The 21,465-nt window shown below is 50.5% G+C and overlaps 1 protein-coding gene across 1 annotated transcript in view; it reads right to left on the bottom strand.

Annotated features, from left to right (window-relative positions):
• The window catches only part of TGM3 (transglutaminase 3), a 39,364-nt gene extending 20,993 nt beyond the window's left edge, over positions 1-18,371 (bottom strand). Inside the window, exons 1-8 of the mRNA XM_044262201.1 lie at positions 18,365-18,371; positions 14,809-14,924; positions 7,541-7,742; positions 6,945-7,187; positions 6,197-6,315; positions 4,705-4,833; positions 1,912-2,089; positions 1,672-1,807 (exon numbers count right to left, since the gene is read on the bottom strand). Of these exons, the coding sequence (XP_044118136.1) occupies positions 1,672-1,807; positions 1,912-2,089; positions 4,705-4,833; positions 6,197-6,315; positions 6,945-7,187; positions 7,541-7,742; positions 14,809-14,924; positions 18,365-18,371 (1,130 nt within the window). The remainder of the gene's footprint in view (positions 1-1,671; positions 1,808-1,911; positions 2,090-4,704; positions 4,834-6,196; positions 6,316-6,944; positions 7,188-7,540; positions 7,743-14,808; positions 14,925-18,364) is intronic.
• Positions 18,372-21,465: the final 3,094 nt, after the last annotated feature.

Here is a 21,465-nt window from a genome sequence, read left to right as displayed (position 1 = left end):
AGGCCAGGAATGGCATTGTCCCAGTGGTGAAAACAGATTGCAGTGGGATATGGGACACAACAACAAATGAAAAAACTAGGGAGGAGAAAAAAAAATACTCATTCATGAGTAGCTGGGAAACAATATCTCGCTAACGCAGCAATATCATTTAGACAGTAAGTTGTATATGTGCAGATCAGGAAAGAACATCCTGAAATAAGCCTTCTCTTCCTCATCACACCCTAGATGCCATGAGACCTTAGGTGAATTATGTGAGCCTTATTCTCCCTCAGAGGTGAGGGGACATTTATCTTACTCAGTCCCAGTGCTGGTGTGGGGTTGTTGTTGACTTGTTTTCACACTTGTTCCGTTCATCTTTCTTTTCCTTTGACTATATTCCACTGGTTACACTAAGCACATCGCAGAAAAGTTGGACCTCCTTCTTCTGGGAATATTAAGTACTAGGAACTATTTTACACAGACCATCTCAGAAATTGAGCATCTGGAAATAAGATGGCATCCGCGATCAGGTTATGTAGCCCCAAATGCATGTGAGTGTTGTGTGTGTATAGGGTGGGGGAGGGGATATCCTTGGAAATGGATTAAAAACAATAAATCATTGACACAGGCAAGAATTTCTCTCATATATGGCACATAGTTATCTGTGTGTACATGCGGATACAGACATAATCATTTTCAGTTACCACTTGGTAATGACTTGGCATATAGTATGATCTCAAATAGATGTAATAAATTTATTTTACGTATGTATACTACTATATGAAGTTATAGATACGTGTCTCTAAGTTTTATACAACCAATTTTCAGTTGCCACCCATTAGATGTTACATATATATATGAGTATAAAGATACAAGGGCACGTGCCATATTTATGGTTAGAAATATAGATGTTTGGGGCGCCTGGGTGGCTCAGTGGGTTAATGCCTCTGCCTTCGGCTCAGGTCATGATCCCCGGGTCCTGGGATCGAGCCCCACAGCAGGCTCTCTGCTCAGCAGGGAGCCTGCTTCCCTTCCTCTCTCTCTGCCTGCCTCTCTGCCTACTTGTGATCTCTGTCTGTCAAATGAATAAATAAAATCTTAAAAAAAAGAAATACAGATGTTCAATTACATATACGTATATATGTATATACATGTATATATGTTCAATATGTTCAATTATGTTCAGAGCTTCTTATTTTCAGTTGAAATCCAGAATAAACAGGCTTCTTACTCTATCAAATCAAGGTGCATAGAAACTACACATGCATAAGAGAAAATGCACTGCTTTCCTTTAAGCAAGTCTTTAAGTCATAGGGGTTGCCGGAAATAAGATCAATTGACTTTTGGTACTGGCAAATCAAGAGTTTCAAAAGCTTCTAAAGTAGCTTAGGGTCTAGTGGACTCTCTAAAATCAGGCCAGTTGCACCGAGCCCATGAACCACTATTTTTCACGGGTATTGGACCCTTCATCTGAAAGCAAGACAGGGGACCCCAGACTTCACAGGGCCCTAGGGAGTGTTGTTTTGGATCTTAGGAGAGGGCTCATCAGCACTGCCAACGTTCCCACTGGAAAGCTTGTGCTCACGTGTTACTTGCCTCCCAGCTCCTGTGTGAGCCGGTGGCAGGACCTGGGGGAGGGGTGGAGGTAAGACGCCGCTCAGGTTCAGTGTTCAGAACAGGTCAGCTACTCACCACACGCTGTCACTGCCTTTCTCTATGGGCCTCCCGTAGGGGTCATAGTACACGTCCACACTGAGGTTTCGGTCTGTGTCATGGGCTGAATTGAAGTTGGTGACCACTCGGGAGGGAATCCCAAAACACCTCAGCACTGCAAGTCAAGGAGGGGTATGAGGACCCGGGCTGCAGCGGAAATGGCACCTTGGCCACGCCTCCCATCATTCCTCCCCATGGTTGCCCACCCACCCCAAGTACCTGTGTTGAGGGTCCCAGCAAAGACCCAGCACTGGCCGTATCGGACGGGTCTGAAGCCCGATTTTTTCCACTCCTTGAGGATCTCCACACTGCCATTCCAGTTCCGTGGGTCCAGACCCCCTGTGTAGTTGCCACTCCAGTTCCCGGAGATCACACCGTTGTCATCATTGCTGTTGACCTAGGCAGGGGGAGCCCCAGATGCGTCAGTGGTGAGTTCAGGGGACAAGGCAGGGAGATGAGGAAGGAAGCCAGGGAGATGTCAAGTGTATTTTCTGTGTCTTCCTGGGTGATTTGGGGATGATCATTGTGACAAAGATCCTCTTAGGGTCTGGAACACTTCATTAGTTTAGAAGTGTTTTGTTTAACGGGCCATGACGATTGCTGCTAACCCATCTACCTAGCCTGCTCACGGGAACCTGAGGCTCCATGGCTTGTTCAGCGACTAGGCAGGGTCCAGATGCCAGCCTGCCCATGGTTTCTTGCCAGGACTCATGGGGGGTCGCTGATGTCTGACTTGGAAGCCCATGTTTTAAAACTCAATTTGGGGGTACTGGTCTTCTCTAAAAAGGTGCTTTAGAACTTCAGCGGCTAACTTCTTGGAATGCATAAAGATGGAATTTTGCTTTTCATTCATTCATTCATTCATTCATTCTCTCCCTCTCTCCCTCACTCATTCATTCAACGGAAGGCCTGATTCCTGTATAAGCAGCACGGGCAGGATGCAGTGTGAACAGAGCCCCGGGTTAGGAATCAGGAGATCTGAGCTGCATTGTCTTTTAGAGACACATATTGTAATACTTACAGGTGAAATGATATCGTGCCTGGGATTTATCAACTACTCTGTAAAGGAGTGGGTCAGACCTGAAACCACACTGGCCTTGAGGAGGGGACCACAAAAGCTGGTGGTGGGTAGCCGGGGGTTCGTTTTACCGTTTCCTCTATTTGTGTGAAGGTCTGAGCTTTGCCACAATAAAAAGTGAAAAGGGAAAGAAAGGAGAAACCAGGTTCTAAGTCCAACTCTGCTGCTCGTCAGCTGAGTGACGGCGGGCAGGTCAGTTCACCTCTCTGGGCCTTTGCTCTTCACGTTCCTTCCCATACAGGGAAAGTTAGAAACAAATGAGCTTCCAGGAGCCGAGCGTTCAGTTTAGGAAACTTGGACCAGCATTGATCCCAACCCTCCAGTGAGAGGCCTTGAGCCCCATTCCCTGCCTATGTTTGGCTCCACAGGTGGCAAGGCCAATGAGAACAGAGTCTGGATACAGAAGGATCCTTGGCCAGCGCAGGCCAGGCCAGCCTTCCCCAGTCCCTCTGCAACAGGAGTGCGCTCCTCCCCCCATTTCCAGCAAGGCCTGGGCTCTAATCGCAGGATCAGGCAAGACAGGCCTTCTCTGAGATGGAAGATTATGTAGCCCATCCCATCTCCTGAGTCACAGGTGCTCCAGCCACCAAAGTGGTAATCGGCAGGGTCATCTCTGGCTGAAAGCTGAGCCTTTCAAAGCCTGGTACAGGCCATAATTAGCTCAAGGCCCAGCCCGAGCAGGAGGCCTAGAGAGCGGGGCAGGGAGGTGTCGCTGAGGAACTTGGCACTGAGATAACATGGTTTGTCCGCAGGGTCAGAGTGAGTCAGCAGCTGCTGGAGCCGGCTGGCCTCCCCCACCCTCTCCCAGGCCCACGAGGCTCAGCATCCCTTAACCTCAGCTTCAGCTCCCTCCCGCCCTTCCCAGGTCACTCCGTTTCCAAGGGTCAGCCCAGGCCCCACGTCCCTGGTTCCCTTGCCCGTTGCATCCGTGGTTCCACATGCCCTGGGGCTCCCCTTACTCCTTTCCTGCCAGCCCGGTGTCCGCCTCCGTTCTCGCAGGAAGCCCCCTGCTTATTCAGCAGCTGGAAGATTGCTCTGATGTCTAGCAACCTAACTAGTTCGTGAACTCAGATAACGCTCCCACTTGAAAGGGAAAGAGACGGAGAAAGGCCTAGGCCACTAACGACAACAAAAAAGTTAAGACACGTCCGGGCCACGAGTTTCAGAGGTTTAAACTTCAAGAACCCTTCGACTTTTGGCATTTCCGTTTATAACTTTTGAGCAGGCGGAGACCACGTTTGGACCCTTCTGAGGGAGGCCTCAGAAGGCCTTGTCAACACACTGAGTAGTGAGAGAGACTCTTCCAGGCCCCAGCGTGTGTGTGTGTGTGTGTGTGTGTGTGTGTGTGTGTGTGTAGGTGTGTGTGTGTGTGTGTTTGGGGAAAGGGCAGGTCTCGTGTGGAAGGACTGAGCCCCAGGCAGGCAGCTGGAGGACTTGTTCTGGTGTGGCTCAGAGGCTGTGGTTACAGCTGACCAGTCCCTTTATCTGCTTGGGTTTCCCCATCCAGCTGTTGAGTGCGGCTGCCCCAGCTGAAACCTGAGCCAAGTGGCTGTCTAGGGGAGGGATCAAAGCAAGGGAGGCTAATACCTGGGGCTCACTTGGGAGCTTACCCCCTTCCCTAGGAGGTCCAGCGATAGAGCAGAGTTTCAGCTTTGTGTCCTCCTAGCCTGGTGGACCCCAGAAGGGCAAGTTCCCTTTATGTCTGAGAAAGGCCTCAAGATAGAGAGGGCAGGACCTTGGAGCTGGGCAGACCCATGTGTCTGAGGCAAGTCCTTTAATTTAGAGGAGCCTTGTGCTCTGTGTGTGCAAAGTGGGACGGTCATGGCCACCAACTCTATTTTCTGAGGCTTCCATGAAAGGACATGACGTACCTAACCCAATGCTGAGTCCGATCTACGGCGACAACTGGTTGTTATGGTTTTCCTATCACTCACCATTGCACTGAGCACTCGTCCGACGTACTTGGGGTCATTTCTGCGGGCCACGTCGGTAGCAGGGTCACGGCGGAAGTTCAGGCTGTGATCCAGGATCGAGAGGCAAATGTTCAGAATGCCATTTTCGAACTGTTCAAAATGGGACATACGCGATGATGAAAGACATGACAAGGAGTATTGGCTAATTAAGGGTACGGAAGCTATGCGGCTGCGAACCACAGGAATGACCCCGGGGCCTTCTACTCTGTGGCCTCGGGGACAGAGAGTTCCCAAGGAGTAGCTGCCTCGCCCAGCCTCTAACCTACAAACCCAGCCAGAGCCCAGGCTATCCACCATGCTGAGGTGCCTAAATAAGACTTTCTCACTGTCATGGCCTTGGGAGCAAATCACTTAGCCTGCCTGGGCCTGGCTATATGTATATAGAGAGGTTCAGGCCAATCTCATCTCAAAGTTTCCATCTGGCTCTGTGATCTTGAGCCTATTATTTAGGCTTCTGGGAAACCAATAATAAAGATAAAATATCCCACTGAAAGAAGATTTTTGAAGCAGTTTCCCCAAAATAAGACTTATTTTTAGTGTCTGCTTCTCAAAAGAAGAAGGCCACGTTTCTCTTGCCTCAGGGTCTTTGTGTATGCTGTTCCTTCAGCCTCCAGTGTTTTTCCCCAAGACATCTATCTAGCTTCCTTGCCTCCTTCAGGTTTCCGATTAAATGTTTCTTCCTCATAGAGGCTTTTCCAGACCATGCCATCAAAATCAGCCTCCCTTCCTCTCCGAGGTACATTGCATGCCCTAATGCATCTTTTTCCCCTTTTTTCCTCCTTCCAATGAAACTTGGCCCCAAAACTCCCATATATAAAATATACAGCTGACTTGCCATGGTTGACTACAGAATAGGAACTGGAGGCCCATGCCCTGTCCACCCACTCCTGGATAGGCAAGGCACCCCACCCACTCTCATGTCTCCGTTTATATGCTGGAAAGAAGGAGAGGTGGAGGGAATCCCTGAATGTTTTCTAGGAGCTCTGTGGACTCAGATGGGGGATGGGTGTGCATCACAGTAACAAACGACAGAGAGGCTATGGCATTGAGAGGCCAAGTCCTCCCACCAAGGACATTCTGTCGTACTCTTACATGGAATGAATAACAGAAAGTACACTCTTATTCCAAGTGCCTCTTTTGGCCTTATCCTCATCTGTGAATCATGGCACCAGTAAAACCTCATTGTATTGATTTAGCTATGTTATTTGTTTTGCCCACTAGAGGGTGAGCCCCTCAAAGAGAGAAAACGTGTCTTATCCATCTTCTGTGTGCAGAAGTGTGCAGCTGAGGCCGGGTGCATAGTAGGTGCTCAGCAAACGTCTTCTGAATAAGTAAGTGAATGCATAGAAGGGCAGGCAAATAGAGTTGGGAACTTTCACCTCCTTTCAGGGAGAGCCACAGAGATTCCTGGGTTATAGGAACAGCAGCCCCAGCCTCCTTATGATGACTTTACCTGTCCAAAGTTCCAGCCAACCATGCCGATTCGATTCGTGCTCCCCACATAGATGATGCCGGCATCTTCCTGGACGTACTCCTCTCTCTCAGCATGGTTACTCATAAAGACACCATCCTCTGTTTGAAACAAGAATCAGATGTCACGAACTAGAATCTTACAGAGGACCCTAGAGACCAGTCCTCCTCCCATTCCAGAGTACCGGCTTAGCGGCTTGAGCAACCACACCTACAGCCCTTCCCTCAACCTCCATTAAGGAATGAAGCCTTGAACTCTAATGCTTCCAACTCATATTATGGCAACTATGAACTTGAAAGAGAAGCCGGGATGACCTGAGGGTCTGAAAATGAGACCCTAGGAAGGAGATACTTGCTCCTTGAGGCAAGAAGCTGTCTCCATGCTGTAGAATTGTACTGTGGTCATTGTCCCTTATAGTTATACCCCATTACGCACTTTGTAAAAGCTCATGAGATCGCCACAATAGCCCCAGAGGAAACAGCAGGGTTTCCATGTAATGGTAAGGAATATGAAACTCAGAAGGACAGACTGACTGCCCAGACTTACAGAGCTGGTTAGGATGCAGAGCTGGGACTCAGATCTATGGCTTCTGACTCCTGGTGTCTATACCCTTTCCATAGCCCATGAACTTCCCCTAATCAAACTTGAGCCTGGAAAAATCCTTCTCCCAGCTCCTTTCCATCGGTATTGCTTAGCTGATGGCCATGAGAATGGTTGGTTTGGTCCCTACCTGGCAACCAGGGGTTAAAGAGCAATATGAACGTCCCGAGTTTCAGAACGAAGTCTTTGCCCTGGGAAGAGATCTGAGTGCTCAGTGTGTACCAGCCTACGGGCGCGTTGGCAGGACTGGAGATGGAGATGGTCAGGCTGTTGTCTTGTTTGGACACGAGCTGGGCACTCCAGCCCCCACGACTCGTCCCATTGGAGAGTGGAAATACAGCCTTTGTCCTGGCCGACTCCGAGGGGTAAGGCCCTATAAAAGAAGACAGAGGACAATGGGAACCAGGGAGTGCCAGCCAGACCGTGGAGAGAGATCAGATTCCTGTAAAACTACAGGGACGCTCTGGGGGGACATCATCCACAGAAGCACAACATGATGACCTTGGAAGCGACTGGAGAGACCAGGTAGGCCAAATCTCTCTGGACTTAAAGAGTAGGACTCTCAGGCTCATCAACAGGCAGAAATTCACCCAAGGTCACACCAAGTCCATGGAAGGGCTAGGTTGGAGCCCAGACCCCAGTGGTCCCAATGTCACACAACTGCCCCGTGGAGACACAGCCCCAAGGGCTGCTCAGGTGTGTCTTGGGGGAGTGGTGAGAAGATACCTGTGGAGGTGATGAAAGCCAGGCTTTCTCCATCGCCAAGACTTCGGTTCAAGTTCAATGAGAAACTGAAGGGTTGGCCTCTCCGTAAGATGAGCTCCTGGCTGGAGAACCTGTCTGTGTGATGCGCCTGCCGGTTGGAGGTCCCCTGCCAGTTGACATTCTGTGGTTCTAAAGCTGTAAGACAGAAGGGGGACCTGAGGTCCTGGAAGGCAAGGGAGGGTGGTGCGGGGAAAGGTGGACGTTACCCAAAGGACAGCTTTTGGGTGGGGCTCATTGGGGAAGAGCCAGACTTCTAGGAAGAAGCACACTACCATTCAGAGACCTTGACTGAGCATAGCAAGCATTCCATAACCTATTCCCCATGCTGCCCTTCCAGGCAGCTCATCCTCTGCACACACTACCGCTGAGACTCTCTTCCCCTCCTCTTGGTCACCTGTTACTTGGCCCTTAAGGCCCTAAGGCCACGTGCTCAGCATAGCTTCACCTAACCAGCCAGGAAAAACATGGAACCAGCTCTGTGTCAGCACATTCTGTTGCCCCAGCATCATTACTGGGAGGGTGGGGGGCAGTGCTCAGACAGACCCGGCAGGAGGCTATGTCTCCCAAATCCATCAGCTACCAAGGGAAAAGCTAGCTTGCTTTTTCCCTTTGCACCTTCCTGGACACCAAGTGTTTCTTACCCCTCCAACATCCAGCAAACCTTTACTCGTGTATTCCTTACTTTCTCTAGATGTGCACCCCTTGGATGTCGGGTGGGCCTCAGCTGCTGGCTGGGGGGGATGGCATGATCCCGAGGAGCATTTCTAGGCCTAGAGGTCGGGTGATCACTGGCCTGGAGGGGACTTTCAAATGCTCACTTGCAAGAGCGGTATACAGGAACCAACCAAAGCCTCGTGAGATCTCTGGATAAGACCCCGAGGACAAACACTTCGAATCCCCCTCCCCAGTCCCAGATTCATCTTATATGGTTATGGAGCTAAACTGAGAAGGGTCTAGGACAGAGGCCATGATGTATAAGGAGGGTAGCTTAGTTAAACCTTCCGAGAAATATTATTCCTTCAAGTTGCTTTTGAGATGGTCTATCACCCATTCCTCTGCAAATCCAGCTGGTTTCTAGCTTTGTGATGGGAATGTAGTGACGCGTCCCAGTGCTGGGCACAACTTTTTTTTTTTTTTTTTAATGTGTCTGTCTGGCTCCATCAGAATGTGCTTTCTTTCTTTCTTTAAGATTTATTTATTTATTTATTTGACAGACAGAGATCACAAATAGGCAGAGAGGCAGGCAGAGAGAGAGGAGGAGGAAGCAGGCTCCCCGCTGAGGAGAGAGCCCGATGTGGGGCTCGATCCTAGGACACTGGGATCACGACCTGAGCCGAAGGCAGAGGCTTTAACCCATTGAGCCACCCAGGCTCCCCCAGAATGTGCCTTCTTGATCCTCATATTCTGGTGCCTATCAAATTGCTCAATTGTGTTCGGACAAGTAGATAGACCAATGGATGAAAGAATAAATGAACAAATAGAGACTCATCATGTGATGACCATCATGTCTACAGCTCAAAATTTAGTCCATAAGGAAAGGTGAGTATGGGGCATTTGTTCAATAAATACGTAGAGAGTTAATCTCTTATTTGTAGGACACTACATTAGATGCAATGTGGGAAGTGTAAAAATGTATGAAAACTGGTTTTAACCCTCAAAGAGCTTCAGCCATGAGTAAGGCAAGCACAAATGGGAATGAATGATGTAATGTGGGTAAGTCCACTGTCCCCCAGTGAAAGGTGTCAAGGAAATGCAACCAGAAAAGAATCCCTTTCAGTTGTAGGGATCAGAAAAAGTTTCACTGAAAATGTTGGGTCTTGAAGAGACCAGCAGGCTGTAATCCAGAGGATAGGGAGAGAATCCCAAGGCAGGACAAGCAGGCATGTTGTTTGGCTAGTGCAGAGGCTCTGCACGCAAGAGAAAGGTGAGGTGAGAGAGAGTGGGGCTCCAGGGCAGCCCAGGGAAGAAGCACGCTACCATGCTTGGGGGCTCCCACCCAAGCAGCCGGGGAGATGGGCAGAGGCTCCTCAGAGATACTCTATTAAGTGAAATGTAGACTGTCTGGGGTGGTGAGCCAAAGACTGGTGCTGGAGAGGGGGTTCAGGAAGTGATCTTGCCACTGGCTCAGTGTACGAAAGATTCATTCATTCATTCATTTATTCCATCTGCCATTCATTCATTCAACAGATAAGCATTGAACGAATAAAGTGATAAGTTTTTGCACAGGTTCAGGGTAATGAAAACATTCATGTAATCAACAAATATATATTGAATAAAGGGAAGGGCAGAGGGAGAGCAGAAAGATGAACTTTCCTCTACATAAATATTGAATGGTGACAGCCCAGACCTGAGACACTCTATACATGCCCATATAAACAGACAAACCAAGCTCCACATGACTTGTGTAGAGCTAGCATGTTAGATGCTTGGTCTTTCTAGGGCAAAGGTCCCATCCTTTAAAACCCCGTTTCCTACCAACTTGCTCACTACCTACTGCACATCCCTGCCAGTTGCAATCTGGTAGAGCTTAACTCTCTGTCTTGTTTTAGAAAAAAGAAGAACTCTAAGGAACATGTAGCCTCAGATCGTTTGAGTCTCCAGAGATTCCTCACACCCTTCCCAAATCCAAAAAGAAGCGTGCCTTTCTCCCCTATGTGAAGCTCGCTACTTTAGACCATGAAATTTTTTGAGAATGGAAGGTATGTCCCCAGATAGCCCTCTGCCAAGCACAGGGGTAAGGAAAGCCAGTTCCATGTCTGTAGCTGGCATCTGCCTCCTCTCCAACAAACCCACCTCCTTCTTTGGTCCACCAAGCGCTATGCACTATTTGCTGAGTCCCCAGTAGGGGCTTCTCCCTTTCTTTCCAAAAACCAATGGCTTGTTCATAGGGAACATGACAAAAGGCTGAGTCCCTGGAAGGAGATGGGGACTGCACATGCCCCAGTAGGTGAGGCCTTGCTCAGAGGGACTGTGATGGTCATCTCTGCATTTTCTGACCCCAAGCATCAGCCCTGGCATGAGGGAGCCAAGTTCCCCATGAGGACGCTTGTGGGATACACGAAGCTTCTCTGAGCTGGGGGGTGCACAGAACCCAGGTCTCGCCTTTGACATCAGTCTACTGCATGTCAACTGCTATTAACAATATATGGAGTGCTTTGCATACATCGTGGCTGGAATCCTTATACAAACTGGAAACTGATGCTCAGGAGGAATCAATGTCTTAGCTGAGGTCGTATCTTCGGAACTGGCCAAGCCAGGTTCTGAATCCATGTCTTACTGTCACTTGCCTATTGCTGTAATCCCCAGTTCTCTGTCTGGAAAGGGGATCCATGTAGGACCTTCAGTCCAGAAGTTACCCACATGGTGAGCGGACCTCACTATGCATTATCCTCCCTGCTGCCGTTTGTATTCAGACGAGGAGGAGAGAGGGAGCCCCTGGAAGAGAAATGAGTTCCAAAAGGGCATTCATTTTACATGGGAGGTGGATCAAAGGGGAGCAGCCTGTCCCTGCATCCCCAAGTGGGACGGGCAGGTTGAGGGCATGCTCATAAGCCCCTGGTGTGATTTCAGAAAACTTTCTCCATCCACAGCTGTCCTCTTCAGTCACTGTCCTATCTCTGAACCCCAGGATTGTCTCTGCAAGCCCTCAAATCAAGGATCTGATGCTCCTGTCTGTGAATTTCCTAGTTTCCTTTGCTCTCCCCACCCTCCACCTCTTGACATAACACTAACCACAGCCCCCTCTGTCCGAGTGTAAGGGAAGGGATGAGTAGGGATGGACAGGGAGTGGGGGAGGACAGAAGTAAGGTTCTTCTTGGATTTACAACCTCATGTACATTTTGGAGCCTCAGGATTATATTCTGCCCCAGTCTGGATGGAAGGAAGGGAGGAAGGGAGAGTTGCATGACTCCTACAATTGACTTATGAACATATACTCTTAAAAAACATCAGAGGGAAAGGAGCCTTGGAGATAGATCATATACTCACATCCTGATTCTGGAGGTGAGCACATGGTGGCCCAGAGGGTGGCTTACCCACGTGGGGCGCCTCTGGACTCTCATCCCACTGTTCTCACGTTTCCATGCCACCTCCTCAAGTTACTGCTTAGCTCCAGGGTCAGGTCTGGGGCAATTTCTCCAGTTCTATTCCCTGAGCATATCCGTGCCACCAGCAGAGATTACTAAGCATCTATCCCGATATTCCCTCGCCTCCTCCTTTCTTGGTAATAAAATCTCCCATATAACTGGGCACTACATTTCCCAGGTTTCCCTGCAGCCGGGGTGGGGGTGGTCATGTGAATGAGTTCCAGCCAATGACCTATAGACAGAAGCTATAGAGTGCCTGGAAACCTCTTTTTTTTTTTTTCCTTAATTGAGCTAAAATTCACAGCACATATAATTTACCATTTTAACCACTTTAAAGTGTACGATTCAGTGCCGTGTGGTACGTTCACAATGTAAAACCATCGCCATGGTCTTGTTTTAGGTCTGCTCACCACCCCCATTAGCAGTCATTCCCCATTCCCCCTTGGCAACCCTGCACCTGCTTTCTGTTTCCGCGGATCTGCCTATTCTGGACATCTCATATGGAAGGAACCACTCTGGTGCCTTCAGGGTTGGTTTCTTTCGCTTAGCATCATGTTTTCAAGGTTCATCCATGTGATAGCATCTATCAGGAGTTCATTTCTGCTTATGGCTGCATAATATTCTGTGATAGGGCTGTGGCCTATTTTGTTTACCCATTCATCCACTGAGAGACATTGGAGTTGTTTCTATCTTTTCACCCTGGTGGAGAGTGTTGTTAGGAATGCGCTTATGCAAGTATTTGTTCGAATACCTGTTCTCAATTCTTTTGAGGAAACATCTTTTTAAAAATGGTTGGCAAATCCCCTTAATCTGTTTACCTCCCTCTTCTTCCATCCTCTTACCTGGAGTGTGGGTGTGGTGTGGACAGAGGCCATCTGAGACCATGCAGGGCCATTACCTTGGGGATGGCAGAGTTGGGCCCCTGGACACGGTGCACCTGCCTGACCAGCCCAGAACGGCCCACATCTAGACTTACCATCTAAGAAAGAAGCAGACTTTTGTCTTGTTTCTCTAAGCCATTGCTGTTGGGGAGTTCAGTGTCATTTATAACCCAACCTAATCACGTATTCCTGAAATGTAACTCCCACCCACTTGTTCTGTGGTCCACGTTTGGCAGAGATAACAGGAGAAGCCCAGAAGAGATCCAAGACTGTGTCACGAGTCAGCTGTCTCAATCTTTATCAGCCTGGCTTTATAACTGAATCACTGGCCGCAGACAGGACAGCAGCAGAAGGGGGGTGCCCGGTGTGTGCCTGGAGTTTGCACGTCCTGTTCGCAGGAGGACCGCACCATCCAGGTGCCGGCAGGTGGTCCAACATGACAACTAATGCTCCAGTGGCTGGGTCTTCCCTGCCTGCCTAGACCCTATTGTCCATGCCTCCTCTCTAGACAAAGACAGATTTCTATCTTACAGGTTTCTAGGGCTAATTAGGGCTGATAGATACACTAAAAATCGTCTAGCCAAGTGTCTTCCAGCGTTTTGTCAGAAACCACATGAAGAAATTAGAGAGTGTTTAAATACACGGGTCTATAACAGATGCAGAGTTTCACAAAACAATATTAACCCTCACTTTGTACAATGTACTGATATTTTCTCTTCTACTTCTACTTCTTTTCTTTCCTTTTTTGATTGCTGGTCACAATCCACTAAACTGATTTTACAATCTTCTAACGAGTGACAACTGGCAGCTGGAGAAACAGTGATATAATCCAATACTCCCATATTACAGGAAGAGCACTGAGCCTCCGGAAGGCTTACGGAGCAGCTGAGAAGCAGAGCAAGGCCCAGAAACCAGGTCTGGAATCCTGGTCATTGAGGGTCTGTGAGCCTTTCCCAATGCCCCCTTCTCTCCCCACTGCTCCCCTCCAGGCACAAGGGACACCCCTATCTCCTGGCCAGCCCCCCACCAGCCCCAGGCACACAGGGCCTTCCTCTCAGCTCTCCTCTTGAGCTTGGGCCATTTCCCTATGTCCTTCCCCCATATTCAGACATGTTCGATCCCCGAAGAGTTTCTTGGCATCCAGATGGTGGGGAGGATGGGGTTCCATTGGCAGCTGAGCAAGGGGCTGGCTAGGCCCCCTGGGGTCATGTGGAATGAGCCCTGGACTGGAGATCCGAAGGTGAGGGGTCTTGGGGTGAGGTCGCCACTTCTCTGGGTGCTGCTTTCTCCATCTGTAGAAGGGGATAGTGAGACCAGAACAGCCTCCCTGGTAGGGTTATTATGTGGATCCCATCACTAAGGCCTGGGTCCCCAGAGGTGGGGGTGATGGGAACAAATCCCTTGGGATCCCGCACATCATGCCAATAGCAACAAAGGGTAAGGGGTTTGAGCTTCTCCATGGGCTGCCCTTGAGGGCCTCAGACGTGCCAGGCACGCTGCGTCTTCCCTGCATTTTGTCCCTCAATAGTGACAAAAACCCTATGATGTCGTTATCCCCACGTCTCGAGGAGAGATCTGAGAATTCATTCGGGTAATGCCACTTGCCAAATAGCACGTGCTCAGGCAGAGCCTGGACCCAAGCCCAGACTGGAGGCCAGCCTAGCCCCACCTCACGTGACTCTAAGTTGCCACCAGGAAGCTGTCACAGTGAAAGGGCCACCCGTAGCTGACTCCCTGCCTTGACATTACGTGAGTGGGGGGAGGGGAAGGAAGAAGGACTCCTTGACCTGTTCACTTCCAAAGAGAGGTCAGAAGCTCCCAAACCAGGGGTTCTCCACCCTGACTGCACAGAAGAATCGCCTGGAGAGTTCTCTTGGCCTGAGCCCCTTCCCAGACTGACTCTATTAAATAGTCTCAGGCATATAGGGTGAGCCCTGGTGGTTTTTCGTTTTGTTTTGTTTTGTTTTTTCAGTTGTTTTAACCCACCCCAGTGATTCTAAAAGGCAGGCAGGACTGAGAATCCCTTCCTCACTTCCCACCTATCAGCACCCTCTCCTGCCAACGGTCTGGCCTGAGTCACACGGCCACTCTGGGAGGGAAGTAGGGGAAGTCGCTGGCTCCTGCTCACAGAGGAGGAAACTCAGCTAAGAGCAGGGAAGGCAGACGCCTTCCGAACCCATCCCTCAGCCCCTACCAGAAACCCTGGGTCTTGTTGTCTCCACTCCTAAGCGATAGGGGAAAAGAGTTTTCTCCTTCGACTCACACCCCAGGCCGGCATGTGGGCCCAGGGAGCACGATTGTCCCACATGTGGGGCACAGCCCAGAAGGGCAGAGAAAGACGATTGTGGGAGGTGAAGAAAAACAGCACACAGACAAGAACTGGGGACGTGAGAGGGGTCAGTGAGGGGGCTGAAGGGGGAGAGGGTCCTGGGAGGTCCTCCCTGATTAGAAAATGGACTTCATCTCATGGGTTGTGTGTTTTTTTTTTTTTTCCAGACCCCAAGGCAATGAAAGGCTCCAGAAAGAGTTATAATAAAAGTTATAATAAGCTTTGGGGCCTGAGTGCCTATGAAGTGGATACTAGAAGAGCCCCATTTTATTTTATTTAGATTGATTTATTTATTTTAGAGAGAGCTAGAAATAGCACGAATGGGGGGCGGGGCAGAGGGAGAGCGAGAATCTTCAAGTAGGCTCCCCATCTCACTGAGTGTGGACCCCGATCCCATGACCCTGAGATCATAACCTGAGCTGAAATGAAGAGTCGGACACTTAAACGCCGGAACCATCCAGGTGGCCCTAAAACAGCGCCATTTCAGAGATGAGGAACCTGAGACGTGGGGTTAAGCAGCCCACCCAAGGTCACTCAGCTGGTCCAGACCCGCGGAGATTCAGCCCTCCAGGGCACATCTGTGAATGTGCACTTGTAACCCCGTGCTACCTCTGCATGGAATTCTGGGTGGTGAAGGTGGAACCCGGGGCAGCCCTCATGGCGGGGGTATAGCCGCTGGCAGTTCTGGGTCTGGGAGGATGGGGAGCAGGGGCTGCCCCAGGTGGCAGGAAACTGGGGTGGGGGAACAGAGGCAGAGAAGGGGCAGCTAGCCTCATTCACCCACTGAGCGTCTATAGCCCTGAGTCTCTGTGCCCACAGGGGTGATTGGCCTGCAGATGGAGTCTAGGGGTTGCCCTTGTCCAGGGGGCTGAGACGGGAAGCCAGTGCCCCCGTGAAAAGAGCCCTGCACACTCCTGGGTCTGCAGACGTGGAGCAGGACCCCAGGAGGAAGTCCTGGCTGCTGCCACTGCATAAAGAGCTGCCGGTGTCCCAGCTCCAGGGAGAAAGGTGTTGTGGCTGACCCACAGCCCAGAGCAGCACAGGTCCTCTGCACATCCCGGGCACAAGTCCCAGGAAGGTATGGGCTCTGCCCAGTAAAGCAGTTGGCAAGAAAAGCTCACCGCCTCAGGGTGTCCCCAGAACAGAGGTCCTGGCCTCCTGCAGGTTTGGACCCTGAGGACTCTGCCTCTGACCCAGGGCCCCCAAGTGGCTTTGGGGGTGGGGAATGAGGCCCCCCAGGGACAGTGGGCCCCAGAACCCTGCACCCCGTTGTGCAGAACCCTGCCACCGTCATCCCCGCTACTGCCCGGCTGCTTTCTCCATGAGGAGTGGAGCACCTGAGTCCCTGCTGATTCTAACTAGAACCTTAAGTTAGGACCAGGACATGGAGTGCTCTCACCAGCACACATGGGATGCTGCTGGTCTCTGGCTCACACCTGCCGACCCACCCACACTTATTTACTGTTCCCTGTGCTCAAAACACTCCTCACCCCCCACCCCGGGCCCCAGACCACGTCTAACTCATTGCCCATGACCAAATGCCATCTGCTTCCTGGGGCCTCCACTAGCCCAGACCCTGGCTGAGCTTCATGTCCTCCTCCCCTTGGCCCCCACAGTGTGGGGTTTGGATTCGCAGTGCACCCCTAATGACCGTCCACCTTGCGGATCACTTGCCTATAAACTGCTGTTTCCAAGCACGATCAGGCTGGGGGCTCACCAAGGGCAGAGACTAAAGTTCCTGGGTCTGTGTCCCCTACTGCACCTGCCGTGGCTCCTTCCCCTAGGTGTCCTACGGGTAAAATTCATTCATTCAAGAAACATCTTCCGAGCACCGCCTGGCTGGGTGACTTCGTGCTGAGCTAGGAACTGCATGCGTGACAGTGGGACAAATCCAGGGGAAAGAACGTATCCACCTGTCTCTCTCCTGCCTTTCTGAAAATTGATTTTTTTCCTAACTGGCTCGCGTCTACATTCTGTCGTGACCTTAGGACATCTCCAGTTGATTTAGATGTTGAGCTCTTAGAGTACAGCGACTCCACAAGTCATGGGCACTGACTCACGGGCCTGCGGCCATGGCGTGGTCTCACTGCATCCAGGCCATTCAGGGGGTCCCCACAGGGGATGCGGAATGATGGTCGTGCTCTCGCCCTTGGGCTGAGCACATGCCAGGGCCCAGACTCCTTGGCCCTGGTTTTCTCCCAGGGTGAGAGCGGTCAGTACTAGGAGCCGGACAGAGTCTGTCTGCTCCAGGCCTTGCATCTTGCAAACAGGTACCTGGGGCATGGTGATGTCAAGGAACACAAAGGCAGGTGGGCAGAGAGCTCAACTGAGAAACCAAGGTCAATACTGTTTTCCAGCATCCCAGATGCCACACATGCTCATCTCTGAGTTATGGTAACAGGACAGAGCAGAAAGGGCACTGCTGGGACCTCGTCCGGGCTCTGCTCCCAACTTCCTGTGTGACCCCGGCAAGCCTGTCCACCTGGAGGGAGGGAGATGGCCTGGGTGACGCTGACATCCCCTCATGCTAAAGTCTGTAGGGTCCGGAGCTCTTGCCAACAACCTGGAGCGAATGCATGTTCATAGGAGGAAACGGGATGGGGGAGGGGCTCGTGTTTGCATCCACCCTGCCCTAGGCTTTGGGATTACCAGCATTCGCCTGTTTGCATCGTGCTGAAGGGTTTCTTTGGCAAACCCTCCCGAGGTCCAAACTACCATTCACGATATTTTACAGGTTTGACTCATGCCCTGTTTGGGTTTGGCGTCGCTGTCAACCCACGAGGCTGAGCACCCCCGACAGGCAATAATTAGCACGCTGCCCAGCAGGGGCACCGACTAAGGAGAGCCCAGATCCCTAGCAGTGACCACAGGGCCAAAGAACCTGCACTCCCCCTTAGCTCCTTCTGGCCCCCTGCCCCAGCGAGGCTCAAAGGGACAGCCTCAAGGCACATCGGCTCCTTCTGCCACGCCACACGGGAGGTTTCAGCTCATGGAATCACTTTCAAAGAGCCTGCGGTACTTCCGGATGTGTGGTTTACCTAGGAGCATTCCAGCTGTGCTAATGATTTTTTTTTAAATCAACTTACACGCTGTCACTCTCGTTCTCCCTGTAGCGCTGAGATGTGCTTTTCTTTGCCTACATTACTGACAGCTGGAACAATTGCACTGAGAAATAGGGGAAGCAGGGCTCAGCCGGCTTGAAAAGGCCAGACGTGTCCACCTGTCTAAGGGACGTGACATCCAGCTGGGTGGAATCCCTGCACATCACTCAGGACTACATTCCAAACATGTTCTACCCCTGCGATCACCTGGAGGGACGAGGCAGTCCCTGAGAAAGAGGCGCCCGTGAATACTATCCTTCAGTACTAAGATTTCGCCTTCAGAGCCTACGGGCCAGGTGTCCTGAGCCGGACATGTGGCCTCCCAGGCTGGCCCCTGGGGAAGCTCGGGCTTCCAGCATGGACCTGGAGGGAAGATGCCAGGCACTCACCCGTCATGTTCGCCTTCCTCTGCCTCTTCTGTGGAAATGGCACGGACAGACGGATGGAAGGTGTGGGGAGACAGCTGGGGATGCCCTTCCCATTTATAGCAGCCTCTCCTACACATCTAATTAGAATTCTAATGAGGTGGGCGAGGCACCAGGTCAGGCCTGTAGTGCCTGTAAACGTTTCCCTTACGACATACTTGTCACCCAATGGAAGGTCATCCTGCTTGTGCAAGACCAGCATGGGCAGAAGAAAGGAGATAAGAAATGCCAGCAGTTTGCTTTTGTGATTTTTTTTTTTTAAGATGAAATTCCGGGATTGTAGAGTTTAGGAAATGATGTCATGCTTTTTCTCAAAGTACCTTGTCCAGAGCTGATGCTAAGGAGTCCTCTGGGAGGCCAAAAGGGTGTGTCTACAGAACCCAGGAGCAGAAAACGGCGTGGTCGTTTCTCCATGTGCACAGTGTTGGTGTTTTCTGCTTGCACAAGAGGTAGGAGACATCATGGCTGGCTTGTTGAGGTTGCAGTTGGTTGGAGCTTGAAGCAGTGGGTTCTGATGCAAGCAGGGCCCTGGGCCATCACTGAACCTCAAAGCCTTGGAAGCCCCGTCTAAGACCAGGGTATTGTGTCCACCCTTCTCTGCTCCCTAAGTGCTGAGAACAATCAAATGAGGTAGTACCCATGTGAAGTGCACGGATGTGGACTGCAATGGCGTAAATCCGGACCCAGGGGAGACTGTTCTTTCTAAAGAGGCAGCAAGGACAGCCACAGTTAGTTATGGTGACAGGGTTTCATCCGGGTTCAGCCTCACGGTCTCTGCAGGGGGGGTGGGCGTAGGTCACCGTCTCTCTCTTGGTCCGGATTCTACAATGGTTTGAAAAGGTTCAGGGTAGGGGGATGACCCTCGCCATCTGCATTTTGCATTTGCTGGTTTGTCATTTACACATTTTTCAGAAAATCTTAGTGTGGATATTTACAAGTACCGGGGTTTCCTGTGATGGACAAAGGAGTTTTAAAAACCATCCTAATGCTTCAAAGGAGTCAGGACAAAGCAGACATTGCTCAAGGTCTCCCCCAGGGATGGAGTGGGAAGGAAGACCAAGAACCACAATGACAAGATCAGGTCTCTAGGGAGAAGGTGGGAAGACTGAGCCTCCAGGAAGGTGAGACTGGACAGACCAGCGGGATGGAAAAGAGGAATCGGCATCCTCCGTCTGTCCTCTTGGCTCCTGCAGCATCTCGTACCTGGCATACTTTGGGACCCTGATGACCATATGCTCCTCATTGCGCTGGTTCCTATGCTTAGGTCTGCCCCCATCCCAGGACTGAGCTCTTGAAAATATAGTTTGTTTACTATTTGTATCTTTTCTGAGCTGAGTGGAGGGGTTGGCTCATGGCAGGAGTACACGTATTTTTGAATAAGTCAATCAGTCCGTCACCATATACATGGAAATATGAACTACCATTAATTTGGTGCTCACTGTGGGCAGGTCAGACACTTCACATCTATTACATTTTCTCATCTTTAGAGCAATCCCATGACACTGGTACTATTATTGCTGTCTTGCAGCCGGGAGAAATGGGTGAACTTGAGTGTTTGTAAGCTGGAGATTCACGCTCATATGTGAGCGACTCCAGAGCCTATTTGAAATCAGCTGGCCAAGTGAGGTGGGAAAGATTGAATTCTCTGGTGGGTCTGAGTAGGGTGAAGTTGTGCCCACACCAGGCAGAACACGGCCCCCTCTTGGCTCCGGCAGATAACCAAGAAGAGAGAGAAGGGCAGAGGGATGTATGGCATGATGTGCTGGACTCCAGTTAGGAAGTCTGAGTCTTGGCCCCTGCTGTGGCACTGGCCGTGACCCGGAGCAAAGCCCTCCTTATGCTGAGTCAGTCCTGCGGAAACCCTGAGAACTGTGTGCATTGTTTTAGCTGAGCGTCTGAAAGTCCACTACACACTCTTGAGTGTGGCATCAAGAGGGTTTTGTTTATTATGACTCCCATTGTCGTCTGCTGGGAGCTGAGAATTGGATCCTGGGCACTCCTTTCAGAACGCATTGCCCTCAGATGTGCTGTTTTGTCCTGTGGTTGGTTTCAAACTGAAAATGATCAAGGCCCACAAGGCTCAGGAAGAAATGTTGACTTCCCCCCTTCTCCAGCTGCCTAAAGTGTTTTTTGCTTGTTTGTTTGTTTGTTTTTTGTTTTTTAGAGAGGATCTGCTCCAGGAAGGGAGCTATCACCATAGATGATGGCAGTATGACATGAATTAGGTTTGGTGGACAGGGAGGAGCCTAGCAAATTGGTCTGATCCAAATTCTTCTTTTGTCCCGTTGTTCCTGGATGGCCCAGCAAAGATCTGCTCACCAAACCCTTACCCTTCCCATTCTTCCTGTGCCTGTCCTTCCTTCCCTCTGAAGCCCCAGACCCTTTAGTCCTTAGTCCAGAATGACACAGATACCTCAATTTGCCTCTGGAAGCTCTCAAGTTCATGTGGGTTCTCTGCCTGGATGTAATTAAATTTTATTTTCTTCTGTTAATCTGTCTCATATCAATTTAATTCACAGAGCAGCCAAAAGAACCTTGAGGGGCAGAGGAAGATTTTTTCCTCCCCAATAGTTGGCCTAGCTGGCAGAAGAGACTTCCCTGGCCAGGGAAGCTGCAGAGGACAGATCCTAGGACCAACCGCCAGCAGAGGTAAGAATTCTTACCCTGACAGCAGCCTGGACACTCTTTCTGCGAGGTCTGGTGGAGCCAAAGTGGGGAGAGTCCTTTGTCTCTCTCTGAATTGAGATTAGCAGGAAAAATGTTTGTGGAAGTAGTTCCTTGGATTTAGTGACTCTGGTAAATATGGGTTTTATGGATCCACTTCCCCTCAGAGAGAGTCACTGCCTTTCCCCATCTTTGTCTCTCCTGTCCTTTCTCATGAGAAGGAAAAGCCGCAGAGGTACAAACACAGGCATAGGTCCTATAAGCCTGCAGCTGAAGCAGCCTCACAGACCCGGGAGCTCATAGTTCTCACCACATCAGCACCTGTTTAGACAAACGTGCTGTGGGTCCACATGAAAGGGAAATAAAGGCTGTTGCTAAGCAACATCTTAGAAGCCAAAGTC

The sequence above is a fragment of the Neovison vison genome, chromosome 8, assembly GCF_020171115.1.
Source record: "Neovison vison isolate M4711 chromosome 8, ASM_NN_V1, whole genome shotgun sequence".
Classification (NCBI taxonomy): domain Eukaryota; kingdom Metazoa; phylum Chordata; class Mammalia; order Carnivora; family Mustelidae; genus Neogale; species Neogale vison.
The sequence above is the reverse complement of the archived record's forward strand: the minus strand, read 5'-3'. Positions and strand labels throughout refer to the sequence as shown.